Source organism: Calonectris borealis, chromosome 18, assembly GCF_964195595.1.
Source record: "Calonectris borealis chromosome 18, bCalBor7.hap1.2, whole genome shotgun sequence".
Taxonomy (NCBI): domain Eukaryota; kingdom Metazoa; phylum Chordata; class Aves; order Procellariiformes; family Procellariidae; genus Calonectris; species Calonectris borealis.
In genome coordinates this window covers 3,711,953-3,724,975 of record NC_134329.1, presented here as the reverse complement: position 1 = coordinate 3,724,975, position 13,023 = coordinate 3,711,953, and the positions used below count along the sequence as shown (strand labels likewise).

At 46.0% G+C, this 13,023-nt stretch overlaps 1 protein-coding gene across 5 annotated transcripts in view; it reads left to right on the top strand.

Moving 5' to 3' along the window:
- Positions 1–5: 5 nt before the first annotated feature.
- TPCN1 (two pore segment channel 1) overlaps positions 6–13,023 on the top strand; it is a 49,450-nt gene continuing 36,432 nt past the window's right edge. For 2 of the 5 annotated variants that reach the window (XM_075167272.1, XM_075167266.1), the window contains exon 1: positions 1,181–1,266. Coding sequence is in view for 2 of the 5 variants with exons in the window: in XM_075167269.1 (XP_075023370.1) it covers positions 1,155–1,266 (112 nt within the window). In the remaining 3 variants the exon portion in view is untranslated. Of the gene's footprint in view, positions 119–297; positions 1,267–3,985; positions 4,050–13,023 lie in introns of those variants that run through there. The other 3 variants (XM_075167269.1, XM_075167268.1, XM_075167275.1) reach the window with 3 other exon arrangements.

Sequence of the window (13,023 nt, the reverse complement as noted above, 5' to 3'; positions counted from 1 at the left end):
GGGGCGGGGCCGTGCGCGCCGGGCGCTGAGGAGCGGTGTCGCAGCGGCCGCGGACGCCGGTTCGGCGGGGCCGGGCCGTGTCCGGGTGCCGGCGGCGGGGGGTCCCCGGGGGCCGCAGGCATGAGGGGCTGGCGGGGGGCAGGCGCACCTGCGGGCTGCCCGAGGGCTCGCCAGAAGCCGGGCGGGGAGGGCGGCGGGGCCGGTTTGCGCGGGCTGGGGGCGGCGGGGCCAGGGGGGGGCCGGGCCGGGGCCTCCACAGCGCGGTGACAGCCCCGTTTCGGTGTCCCTCTCTCCTAGGCCGCGGGAGGAGCCCGGTCCGGGCCGCTCTGCCTGAGTGTCCGCCGCGAAGGCTCACGTCCCGGCCCTCGGTGCACCCCTGCGGGCGCGGGGCAGCTCGGCGCGGGGCCCGCGCTCAGCAGCGGCGCGGTCGGCCTGTTGCTGCGGGAGATGCGGCCTCCGCCGTGACTTCTTCCTGCCCTCGCCACGGCCTGCAAGGAAGGAGACGGGGAGAGTCACCGCTGCGTGGCGGCACCGGTCGCGGAGCGTCCCTGTAACGCTGTCCAGGGCCTGCGTGATTCTTCTTTCCCTCCACCTTTTAAGGAAATCCGTGACTTTGTGACAGTGACATCAAAAAGCCTACAGGAACTTGATGTGTGCAGACCCAAACTGGCCTCTTTTTCTCCCTCTTTGCCCTCCCCACCTGAAATCGAGGCATTTTGGCATGGCAGGGGAAAGAGCCATGTGTGACGGTGACACTTAGCATCATGCTGGCTCCAGATGCGTCACGCCTGCCTGCTTCTTGTGCTGAGCGGTCAGGAGTTTGTCAAGAAGCACCTTCTTTTGCTTCCGTGCCGTACTGCGAGCCGTGCACTGACTGAAATAGGCAGCCCAGACTTGACTTTTTGAATTTAGCTTTTGCATAAATACTGCCATTGAGTCTAGCATCCTGCGCTGCTTTTCAAAAGCAAATAACTAGATCCTTTTTTGAACTGTGGTCTCCAGAGATGGGTACACATACCTTTATATTCTTATGTCTAGAAGACGCCCCTGATGGAAGACTTTCTGGGGAGAGTTTTTGATATAAGCGTTTTACAACTGTAACTGAAAAAGGCGTTATTTAAAGTTCTTGGAGTAGGAGCCTCTGAAGGGACAGGATGGCTGTGAGCATGGATGATGACGTTCCCCTCATCCTCACCCTGGACGACAGTGGAAGCAGTGCCTCAGCCCCTCTTGATGACCTGGATCGGGAGGAGCTGCCTAACGAAAGTAAGATTGCTTTGTCGTTGTTTCCTGCCCGCTGCAATGGCCTCGCTTGTTTTTCGCTCTGTGGTGGCTGCTCTTCCGTGCGCTTGCCAGGACCTGAAACTCTCAGAGATGTCATTCAGCGTCCCGGCGGCTGCCTGAGAAAATCAGATCAGGAAGTTGCTTATTGTGTTGCTTGTTTACCCACAGCACCCACCCGAGGGGGTGGAGGACGCTGGGTGGACGGGTCCTACCAATGCCACTTCTAACACACATTTTTTTGTGGTTTCCGTGTAATAACCTGTGACCTCACTGTCCTTAAGCTCAACTCTCCTTTCCTCCACATTGGCCCAGAGCGTCTCCTTTCCTTGGCACTGACCCGCCGTGCCCTGCCACCGGCCCGAGCTGTCAGGTGCAGCAGCTGCAATGACATCATGTCGTATTTTCCTAGCGCCATAAAGCATCTGTCCTTTGCAACTGTTGTTTTGCCTATTTCTAGTTTACATTCTGATTTTTGCAATAAGTGATGCGTGTTGATAAATCCCTTTAACATCTTTAGCGTATTGTTGTCAAAGAACCTGGAGTACTTGTAGACAATATATTCATACTCCTGTTAGCCCCAGGTGTTTAGTGAGACAGAGCCAGCCTATGAGCGTTGGGAGGGGGGGAAACAAAAGCCACCATCTCTTAGAAGCATTGCTTTCTCCTCTGTATATCTTTGTTAAAGCCATCGCCCCACGCTAGGTGAGATGGGAACAGCAGATGTGTTTGAGCGTGTTCAGTGAGTTTCTGTTTTATGTTACAGCTCACTGAATGTATTCGAGCAGTTTTGTCCAACACATCCCTTGACTTCCAATTGACATTGCAGGTGTATGCACAGGTCTTGCGATCCTCTTCAAGCCCTTGCTGCCACAAGCTTAGCATTTGTAACAAATCGTTTCCTGGCCTGGCATCCCTTTTTTCTACATTATACCTCTATTCCTACTGCCTCTGTGACTCTGTGATTTGATTTCTGTCTTGCAATCATAGGGGTTCCCTTAATTTTCTCCTTCTGTGACTTCCTGAGCCAGTAGCTAGTTTCTGACAATCAATATTCCTCCTCCCTCCTCCTCTCCCACCCCTGCCATACACATCCCTGGCTAAATTGCCCAGTTGACTTTCTTTTAAGCGCTGCTGCATCGTTGCTCCGTTGCATCTGCTCTCTTGCATCTGTTTGTCTTTTAAAATGTAGCTCTCTCTTTTTAAGTTACATAGAGGAGAGAATGCTTCCTCTGTCCACTAGTGTATTTATAGGCATTCTTGTGACTCATTTTAATCACTCTTCTCTCATCTTTTTCTTCCATCTGCCTCCCATCCCTTTAAAGAAGTAGTTATGTGAGGTTTATCATTTGGTTAAAACCAACATGACTGTGTTAAAGCACAAGCATGAGAATGACCATATTAATAAATAAAAATATTCCACAATCTGCTTCTGTTGAAATACAGGGAAATTGTTTAGGGACCAATTTTGTGCTTCTTAAAAAATCACTGTGTGGTTTTTGAGAATTCATTTCCTGGAATTCTTCAAATTGAGTGTCTCTTGGTATAGAAGAACCGTTATTTTGCTATATGTTTTAATCACTGTTAAAGTTGAATTTGCTGAAAAAATATAAAGCTTATTCTATGCAAGTGATACTGAATGATACGGAGCCTTCTGAAGTCAGTGGGTACTGCAGGAGTGGGATGAAAGATTAGAGCGGAAGTCTGGCATAAACAACTTGAAAGGCACGTTTATCTCTGAGAAGTGGGAAGCTTAAATTAGTGAGTGAGCAGACTAACGCCATTACTTGCAAAAGTAAGGTTGTTTAAAAAACAGAACATGTAGTCCAACTTTCCTCTTCGCCTGCGAAGAAAATCTACTGTGAAATGCAACAAAGTTGTGTCTCACGGAGTCTGTGAGGAATTCAAATGTTTCCCCTCTGCTCTGCCTCCACTTCTCTGCTGAGGACTGAAATGACATTAACAGCACTGTGTAACTTCATGTTTTTATTCAGAGGCTTGTCTTTTTCAGGGAAAAAGAGTATGTGAGAAGTACTTCTCAGGAGAGGGAGAGCCTGCTGGGATGATGATGAGGGCATGGGGACAGGGAAAGTCAAGAGGCTGTTTCCTTCTGATTTTGTCTTCTTTATGCCTAAAATCTCGTATAATAGAATATTCAGCCAGAATTTGGAGGAGTAGCTCACTTGTTACTGTGCCTGACCATCGACTCTGAGGGATTTGGCGGCAGGTTAAATGCAAAGCTTTTATTTAAGTCTGTCCCCAGATACCAGCTGGGAGTGTTTGCAGTGAAGGACCCATCATCCTCTTCCCAGGTGACATCAAGGGAAAGACAAAGTGGGTGTAACCGCCCTTGTGTTAAATCATGCATCCGAGGTTGATAGTAATTAAGTTGCACTCTTGTTTTGTGTTGCTATGTCAGTGAACCTCTCTAAATTTTAATCCATATTCCAGCCTGTCACAACCGTCTCGCTAAGTGCTGTGTATGTGTGATTTCTGTATATCAACTCTCATGTTTTTTAAGGAGCTTCTTGTGCTTTTTTTAAAAAAAAACTTGATCCCTGATATAGCTTTGTTACAATCAGGTTCTTGGATAAATGAATTTGTAGTTTTGGACTCTTGGTGTTTGTCTGGAAATGCAGACAAGTTACTGGGTTGAAATAAGTAGTATTAGGGTTTTCTGAAAGCAAGCCTGTTGCAGGTGTAAAAAGAAAGGACTAAAGTGCAAGAGTGTATTCCTTTCCGAACGCTGCAGAAGAGTCCTCTTCTGGGTAAGTGAATGTCTTGGGGTTAGAATAACAGACAGGTAAATGAGAAAACTGTGCGGAAAATTACATTCTTAAAGAAAACGTCCAGCTGCAAAAATTAATCTCCCTACTCATACAGCTCTTAAGCACTTAATGGGAGAAAATACTTGCATGGGGAGGAATATTAAAACTCTGCCTTCCTTGGCTTGTGCTGGGATACACGTCTTCCAGGGAGCTCCCGTTTACAGCCACAGCGAGAGGTCAGAGTCCTGCAAAGTTGACGGGAATTCAGACCACATTCAGAAAAACGTGGTCCCTGTGGTGCCGATGGTTTTCTGACTACAACGTGTAGGACTGTAGTGCTGGGTAATTTTTCAAGCTCCAACAGCTGAAAGAGGGAGAGAGAAGCACTTTTGTCACTTGAATCCACGCTAATTAATATGATGCTGCCCTTCCCTAGTACATCTTATCTGAGAATCTCTGAGTGCTGTACACACTCTAATTAAGCTTCTCAGCACCTATCCGAGGTGAATGACTAATATTAACTGAATTTCTGTAGAAGGCGAAAATGGGGATGCAATCCTTGCATGACCTTTCCCAAAATCGCATACTGAAAACAGTGAGAATCAGCAGGGGTTTGGTGATTTCCAGTCCCTCACCCGAACTCCTGGGAAGTGTTCGAATGGGGTTCTCAAAATATCTCAAAGTGCGAGGTATGTTTTCTATATACAAAGGCAGCATGGATAGCCTTGAAACTCTAGGACAGTGTCTCTCCTTGAGCTGATGGGAACTATAAGCCATAAATGAGTGCACATTGATTTATCCTGTATTAGATCAGATACAAGATTCTCCTTTGCCTCCTGCATGGAAATTGCTGTAGCCTCAAGTGGAGTTTCAGTGTATTCAGAGCAGAAAGTACAGCTCAAAGTGTCGTACAGGGAACAATATGATATTGTATGTCTGTTTCTCCCACACAATGGATTATGGCAAGTGGAAGAAGTCATCTTTAAACTCTGGGTTTTTACAAGAAAGCAACTGCATCTGCTATTGAGGTAAAAATGAATTATTGTGTATGTGTGGGGAGGTGGGGGGAGCAACTGCAACAGCGAAGTGCGATGTTTTCTAGAAGGATTGTTGGAAGATGGGAAGTTATAACTTTGAATGTTGAGGTTTCAGCTGAGTCTTTGCAATCTGGGTTTCTGCTGCCTGAAGAGTAAATTATCAGGAAAACTAGAGCTAGCCTGACCTTTTGGGTAGAAAGAGAATTGTTGACGAATGTGCCCGCGTGCCTGTGCACTGCTGTGAAGGAGAAGGTGGCCCAAAGTCTGTAAAGAAAATGACATTTCACTGTTGGTGAAGTTGGAGGGGCTGCCCAAGGTGTGCTTGGTGAGGAAGTGACTTTGGCCAAGGAAAGCAGTGGCTGCCTCCGAGACAGTTGGTTGTGCCTCTAAAACGGAGCGAGGTGTGTGCTGTGCTTCCCGGAGCTGCTGGAAGGAGGGCCTCCTCCCTTGCCTTGCTTCTGCACGTCAGCCCGGTTCCTTGATGAAATGCATAAAGAGGCTTTCAGCAAAGCTGGTCTTTTTGTAATTGGCCGATAGAAACTCATGTGATGTTTCTGGACACAGAAATTACGGTATTAATGGATGTTGTATACAACAAAACTAATCCACAGGTAGACACATGCTTTTGGGGGTGGCCCAGGATTGGGAGCAGTTAACGTTGTTCGTTTGAGACACATGAGCTGCCTGCATTTTGATGTGTTCCGTAATCAATGCAACCTGAAGTGATATAACTCTCTTCTGTGTTGGACCTGGTTCCAGAACACGTTTATATCAGCAGTGAGAGAAAGTAAGTCTGTCCACGTAGTCCACAGCTTCAGCTCATCTGGTCAGTGAGTCCCTGCTCTTCAAACATCTCTGTGGCCTTCCTCCTGCTGCCGCTTCCTTTAGTGCCGTCCGTGGATGAAAGAGATTTGCAGGTATAAAACAAGCGTACGTTTTCTGATGGGCTGAGGGAACGAACAAAGAATAAATACCTGGCCTTTGGGGAAATGCTGTGACCACATAGTCTCTTAGTAGCTGTGCTTCTTGAGGAACCACTTTAATTGCTGTGAAAACATTCTGGCTTTGCTACTTTGAAGGAAAATAGGCGTTTGAAATGTCAGCCATCTAGTAGATTTAATAAATCCTTCAGGATCTGTAGTTTTGATCCTTGTGTGAAAGTAAGGATTTCCAAGATGGTTATTTCAACTTGGGTACTAGTTATGAAATGCTGTAGCTAATTGGCGTGAAGAAATAGGGGACGAGGGAACAAGCAAACGCTTGCAATGGACCTGGCAGATCCCGAGATCTCTGACAGCCAGGCTCTTAAACAGCCTTTTGGATTATCTGGTGGCTTTCTTGGATGCTACGCAGGATATTTTGTCGCGTCGTGGCTCCTAGTTCTACCGATTTGCCTTTAATTAGTTCCAGTAGCAGTGCTTCCGCTGCCGCATTTAGAGGTGAAGCATGGCCAGAGCACAGGACTGGGATCTCATTTTTGGAAGCAATCTAGTTCTGCTGTTGATGCTGCTCCTCCTTGTACCTAGGGTAAGTCAGTTAACGTCACTGTGGTTAACACATCTCATCTGTAAAGTGCAGATTACACCTTTCGTGGAAATGGACAGGTAGGCTTCATTACTTTGTTATGAAGAGGTGCTGTTTTGCATTGCTGCGCATGATTTGTTTTTCTTAGTATGTACCTGCTTAAAATTTATATAGAGAGGGATTTTTTCTGAAGCACAAGTGGTAGTTCGTTGCTGGATTGTTGTTTATGCCTCTGAAAGTCTCATTTCTCCGACCTAATAGCCTTGCATTTTGCAACTTCTGCCAGTGCTTCTCTAATCCTTTCCTGGCCTAGATGACTTATAATGAATGTTTTAAGCAAGCAAAGCGAAACAAAACTGCCTCCGAGATGAGTGAGGGGTGAAAATCCTGGAAAGGGAAATGAACACCCAAAACATAAGGAGATTATTGTTTTCTCCCTCAGTACAATTCGTTTCCCTGGGTGATGAGCTCTGTAAACTCAGAGGAAGGAGGTAAATGCTGCTTTTTAGGAGATGTTGGGTATCTTTTGATACGATGTTAGAAATAGTGGAAAATGTGTTTCGGTTCTTAAGTTCCAAATGCATCATCCCCTGGAATCTCATTTATCCTGAGAATTCAGGTTGTAAGGCAGGACTGACCGCCTTGGCTGTGCTTAAATACTTGCCGTAATGAGAGGGTAGAGCTGGTACCTTTGATTCAAGAGAAACAGCACCGTGTTCTCCAGAACTCACAAAAGCATTTGTGTCGAGACATTCTCAACGTGACTTTGTAAATGTACCTATAGAAGAAAAACCATGAGCAGAGTAAAGTACCAGGAGGTATTGCGGGCTGCAGTTATCTTGTGTATTTTTTTCCGAGCCTGTCTTGTTTTCTTAGCCCTGCAGGAGATCAGTTTGCACAATGCACACATTGTGTGTTTCACAGTAGGATGCTTTGTCAAACAGAATCTCTGCACTGTTGACTCTTTCGCGCAGTAAAAAAAAAATCCTAGTGATTTTGTCTTGAATGCCCCATGCTGTTCAAATCTGAGCTAGTAAAAGCGTATACAAGGTAAAGAAGACTTGGGTTAGTGTTCCATTATCCTGGAGTCAAATGGTTCTTTCTCCTTTGTCATCTCCCGGAGCACTAGCGATGGATATCATCTTTCATGCATGCTCACTGTAAATTAGGGAAGATGCTGCAGAGGGGGTTGAGGAGTCTGGAAGCTTCTTCTCACTCCTTTCGTGAAGACGGGAGTAATGACCTTGATGCTTTGAGGGAGGCAGCCCGTTCCCTTCATGTGTTTCTCCTTTAGTACACAGCTGGCATCTTTTTGGTGTGAGAGCAGCGTATCGGGCTAGGCTAGTGTTTTCTCCCCATGCTGATGGCTGTAGTTGGAAGATGTGGGGGTAAGGGCACGTGCTATGGCATCAGAGGGCTCTGCTTTTCGAACAGGTGGTCCTGGAACTATAAAAGATGTTAAGGACTTTGAAAGTGTTCAAGCTGCAATTTTAAATCGACAACTTTCCAGCTCTAACCGGTCACTCCTCAGCCACCACAGCTGACTTGGGAACATTTGGCTCAGGAAGCGGAACAACAGTTGGAAACAAATAGCGATTAGTTTTTCATGGCTTCCCAGGGAATGCATCAGTTTGTTCGTTTTTCCCCTCATTTTTGTGATTCCTGTGGATTTTTAAGGCACTGTAGATGCAGGATGTTCAGTTTAGCCAAGCTTGCTTACTGGCAGATTAAAATGAGCAAAGGCTGAGCACGCTGAGTTCACTCATCATAACCAATATGATGCTTCTCAGAACTTCCTTTGCCCTTGGTATCTTCACCGAGGAATCCTGCCTGCTGCCGTCAGCCCCCCTGCGTTGAAATCCCATTTTACCCATTTGAATGCTGTAAGAAGTGCTGTATAAACTAAACAGGAGCATCTGTGAAGTGGTTAGAGTTGTTGTTGATTGCCTTTTCCTTATTGCCTTCAGGGGATTTAAGCTTGAATTTGCTGGAAGTAGAATTTATGAGCCAGAACGCTCCATTTCTGATCCTTAAGCTGGGAAAAGTACGGTGAATTTCATAGGCCTTTCTCTTGCCTCCAATGTCTCTGGCTTTTGATCTGGACCTTGCAGGGCTCTCCCCTGTCTTCAGCATAATTGCTTTTTGCATGTTGAGAAGATGCCTGATTTTTACATGACTGCTGCCTTTATGGAGAGCTGTAGGAGCAGCTTTAGGATTTCATCCATCTGCTGCTAGTGAGCAGTTCAGCAGGAAGCTCGTGCACCTGTACTGCTGGTCTTTTCATCTGGGAGGGAGGGAGGCAGAAAGGTGTTTGTGTTGATCCACCGCAGCACAGTATCGTTGATGAAAGATCCCGGGGATGACAAGAGGAGGCTGCTGTGATTTGAATCATAGCGTGGGGGTTTGAAGCTTGTATCCAGTGCTGCTTTTATAATCATGATCTGGCAGTGTCTGTTTGGAACAAAAGGCTTTTCTTTTCCTGCTTACAGGGGGGAATAAAATTTAGGATGTATCTCTGCACCGCCGTCTTAAACCTGATTCTATGGGGCTGGACACCTTAGCTACTCTCTTGTGTTTTCTATATGACTGCCTAGCGCATGCATGTGTGTATATATTGTCATCTGGGAATGTCTGATCACCTGTATTTTATTCCAACTATAACTGTTTTTCTGAGAACACTTTCACTATCCTCAATGGATTTGGGAAAGTTTATTGTGCAAAAGTAACATAGCCTGGTAAAGGATTTCACTAGAATGCACAAATATGTTCCTGCCCTTTGTTAACTGAATGAAGAAATGCCTGTAGAATTAAGACTAAGTGATCAATCCTGCAAGTGGGAGCACTAAAAACTCCCCAGGGTCAAATTGTACTGGTGAGTCGGCGATGTCATTTACAGTATAATCAGACGTGGGAGGAGGAAGGAAGGGATGCCATCCTCTACCTGGGCCAAGCCTCTGCCTTGGGCTTTTGTGGCCGCTGGCTGTAGGCGTGGGGCTCCGAAGGAAGAGCGTAAGGGCAGAAGTTTGGACTAGTACTGTCCTCTTTTTCCTGTGGCACTGTCACCCCGGCTGGAGGGGATCCGTGCCTGATGAGAGGCACGAGAGCTGTGGTGTAATCCATCTTGCAAACGCAGTGTTCCTGCAACACAAAACAGCGATGTCCAGCTGGTTATTTAGTTAGCTTGGTAGTGGTGAGTCACTGCAGAAATAGGAAAATGCTGCTGCTTGTTGCGCAGTTGCTTGTTTTTCATGGTGCAGAGGGGAACATTGTTTCTCCAGGGTGCTGAGCAGACCAGAAGTACTGGAAATGTGATTGAAGAGAGGAATGCTTGCTGAGACTGGTTTGCTCTGTGGCTCTGCCTTGCTACCTGCAAGTAGTATTAAATGTTCTGCTTTTTCTGAAGTGCTGGCAAGTGCAAGCAAGCGACCGCTTTGGTCCTGCCTGTATTAAGTAAATGCTCACAAGCAACTTACTAAGGAGAATTTTGGCATTGGGGTGGGGGGGAAGTGACCAAGGCAAAGCCCCTTCCTTTCAAATACGAGGCTGGTGGCAGGACCTTATCTCTGGTGGTTGCAAAGGGAAAGAACTCAAAACGTTGAAAACTTCATATACTTTGAGAGAGCACAAATGCATACAAAACGAGAATGTTAATGGCAGCTTTAAAGCTGTTGGAGAGGCAGCAAAAAGTCACAGTACAGACATGCCTGTGCTGGCTAATGTGAAAGCAGCTGCACCGCTATATAGCAAACAAAGAAATAGAAACTGGGAGCGGAGGAAAATCACAAAGAGAAATGTGGTCAGCAGAGTTAATGGTACTCTAAAGGACTTGAGAAATAAAAAGACATGTTAAGTGATACCGGCCTGTTAGGAATTCAAGGTTGGACACTGGTCAGTAACGCTACGGGGAAGCTCAAGAAATACTGTATGTATTCTGTATTTGTTGAAAAGCCAGATGACATGGTCATCGTATGATCTATTCTTCCATTCCCACAGTAAATAAAGTAGAGATTAAACAGGTGATTCTAAAGGTAGGCATTTAAAAATCAGCAGATGACTTTTTATTCTTCCTTAAGGCTGCAGCAGAGGCAGTCTGAATAGTGACTTTCTTCCAGCCCCAAAAGTTATTTTGCACCAGGCGGGAGATTGCAGGCCAGCCAGCCAAACAAGGTTTCCAGGCAAAATAATGGGAAACCAGCAATAGCTCTTCTGAACTCTGGATTTAAAGGACAGTTTTTCATGTCAAGCAGTGTGGGCTTATGAAAAAGTGAGTGTCATTTGAACCTGAAGTCATGCATTGACTTATTTTGTGAGGTTACAAGATAGACTGACAGAGTTTTGAGAAGATATTTGTTTTGGCACCTGTGCGGCATTTTGATTGAGGAAGTGAATAGTACGAATCAACACTGTGTAGCTAATGGCTCTGCAAACTGGCTGATGGACGGGTCTCAAAATCCAACTGGTTATTGGGACTGGTTAGTGAATAGGTACGTTATTAGCAGAGACTGTCACAGGGGTTAGGTTTTGTCCCTGTGCCAACTGCAACGTTTCTTCCTGATCTGGAAGGAAGAAAAAAAAAAAGAAGCAATTTCTGATCAAGTTAGGAGATGCCGTGGGTTGCGGGCATAGTAAGAGTGAGGAGTGGAGCTTCGTGGTTAGAACTGCTTAGTAAGGTGGATGCAGGCAAGCCGCGGGCGTATCGCTGTGACCAGCTGTAGGGTCGTGCATCTGCAGGGGCGGAGGGGGCTGCCGTGGCGAGCGGAGAGGCTGAGCTGAGTCTGATCTCTTGAGCAACTGAGCTGAAAGTGAGCGTGTGGGACACTTGTCCAGTGGGACGGTGAGGGTATCCCTTGGTCCTTCCGACAAGAATCATGATTAGGGTAGGTAGGTAGGTGATGTTGCCATCCGTGCTCGCTCTAGCGTAGTCAATCTGTTCATGCTTGGCGTGTTTCTAGTGCCCTTGCTCCAGCTCATCCAAGATCCAAGAGGCTTGAAGGTAGCTTCAGTAACTGGGTAACAGTGGAATTGCGTCTGTTGGTTGAAGCTGGGGAAATTCAGACGAGGAATAAGGCACGTATTTGACAGCGTGGTTATTGTTTGGAACCACTTTGTAAGAGTTGGAGAGGATTCTGCAGGGCTGGAAGACTTTTGAAGTCAAAATTGTCCATTTCCTGAAGGTACGGTTCTGTATGAGGACTGTAGGACTTGAAGTAAGGACCAGTTGAGGGAAAGCCCTCTGGCAGCTGGTTTGCAGATGTCACACTAATGGTTTAACTCCTTCCTTCCTCTCCAGCCGTTACATGTAACCTCTTCAGTTCCTGCCAGCAGCGGTTTCTACCAAATGTGCAGAAGTCTTTTTTTTCTTAATGGAGAGCGGTTACGCGGCACTAGAGGGTGGGGTTTTCCCCATTCCTTTACATGCGTCTTCCGCTGAAGTTGGCAGCTGCTCTTTCATGGCTGAGACACAATGACGAGGCAGAGGACATGTGGCAGTGTAGTATTTCAAAAGAACCGGTGCGGTGGAGCCTTGTTCTGACACCACAAAACGCAATTACCTACTTCTTACTACTGTACTACAATAAATAACTTTCATTGGTCTCAGTCTGTCGTGGTAAGACATAAGAGTTTTGCCATGATATTGTTATTTAACTTAATTTATCTCATTTTGCTATCCCTCTCTCTTTAGGGCAGAAAGGTCAGTATGGCACATACCTTATTACTGTCTACTGCGTTCCAGTCCTGCGCCAGCACTGGGTGGCCATGCGGGAGGGTCATTGCCCAAACTAATACTGGTTTCTCACATAAGGGAAGCGCTTCCTCTCTGCTTCCCACCGCTAACTTTGCGACTTCCTTGGAGAGCTGCTGGTGGCTGGAACTGGCAGTCAGACCTGGCAGCACACTGCTCTCTTTAAAAAGGCCAGATTGCAACTTAATCAAACATCTTTCCAAACTGCATCAGGAAAATCCAAAGGCTCTGCTTTGGAGAATTGAAATGAGGAACGTGCTCTTAAAATGCTGACATCGTGTTGTTACTGACGCTAAAGCAGATCTTTAACATGTTAAAACCATGAGGCATTGGTTTCCCTTTTTGGAACAAAAAGAGGAAATTCCTTCGTGTAACAGGATGTGTTAAAGAAATGCTATATCTGAGGGATTCTGATAATTGTCTTTTCCCCTTTCTGTTACTTCCTCAAAAATTATGAATTATAAATGTGTATGTGTGTGTATTTCATGTCTGGCCTCTCTCATGAGCCATACCCTTAGGCAGAGCTTGTCTTCTTTTTGTTGTTTTTGGGTTCAGCAAAAACTTTATTATTTCCAATTGTTTTTTCCATTCAAAATTAGTTGTTTCATAGAGCCCCTCAATGGCTTGGGTATTTAATTCCAGTTACAGAATAATTTTATCTCTGTGTCTG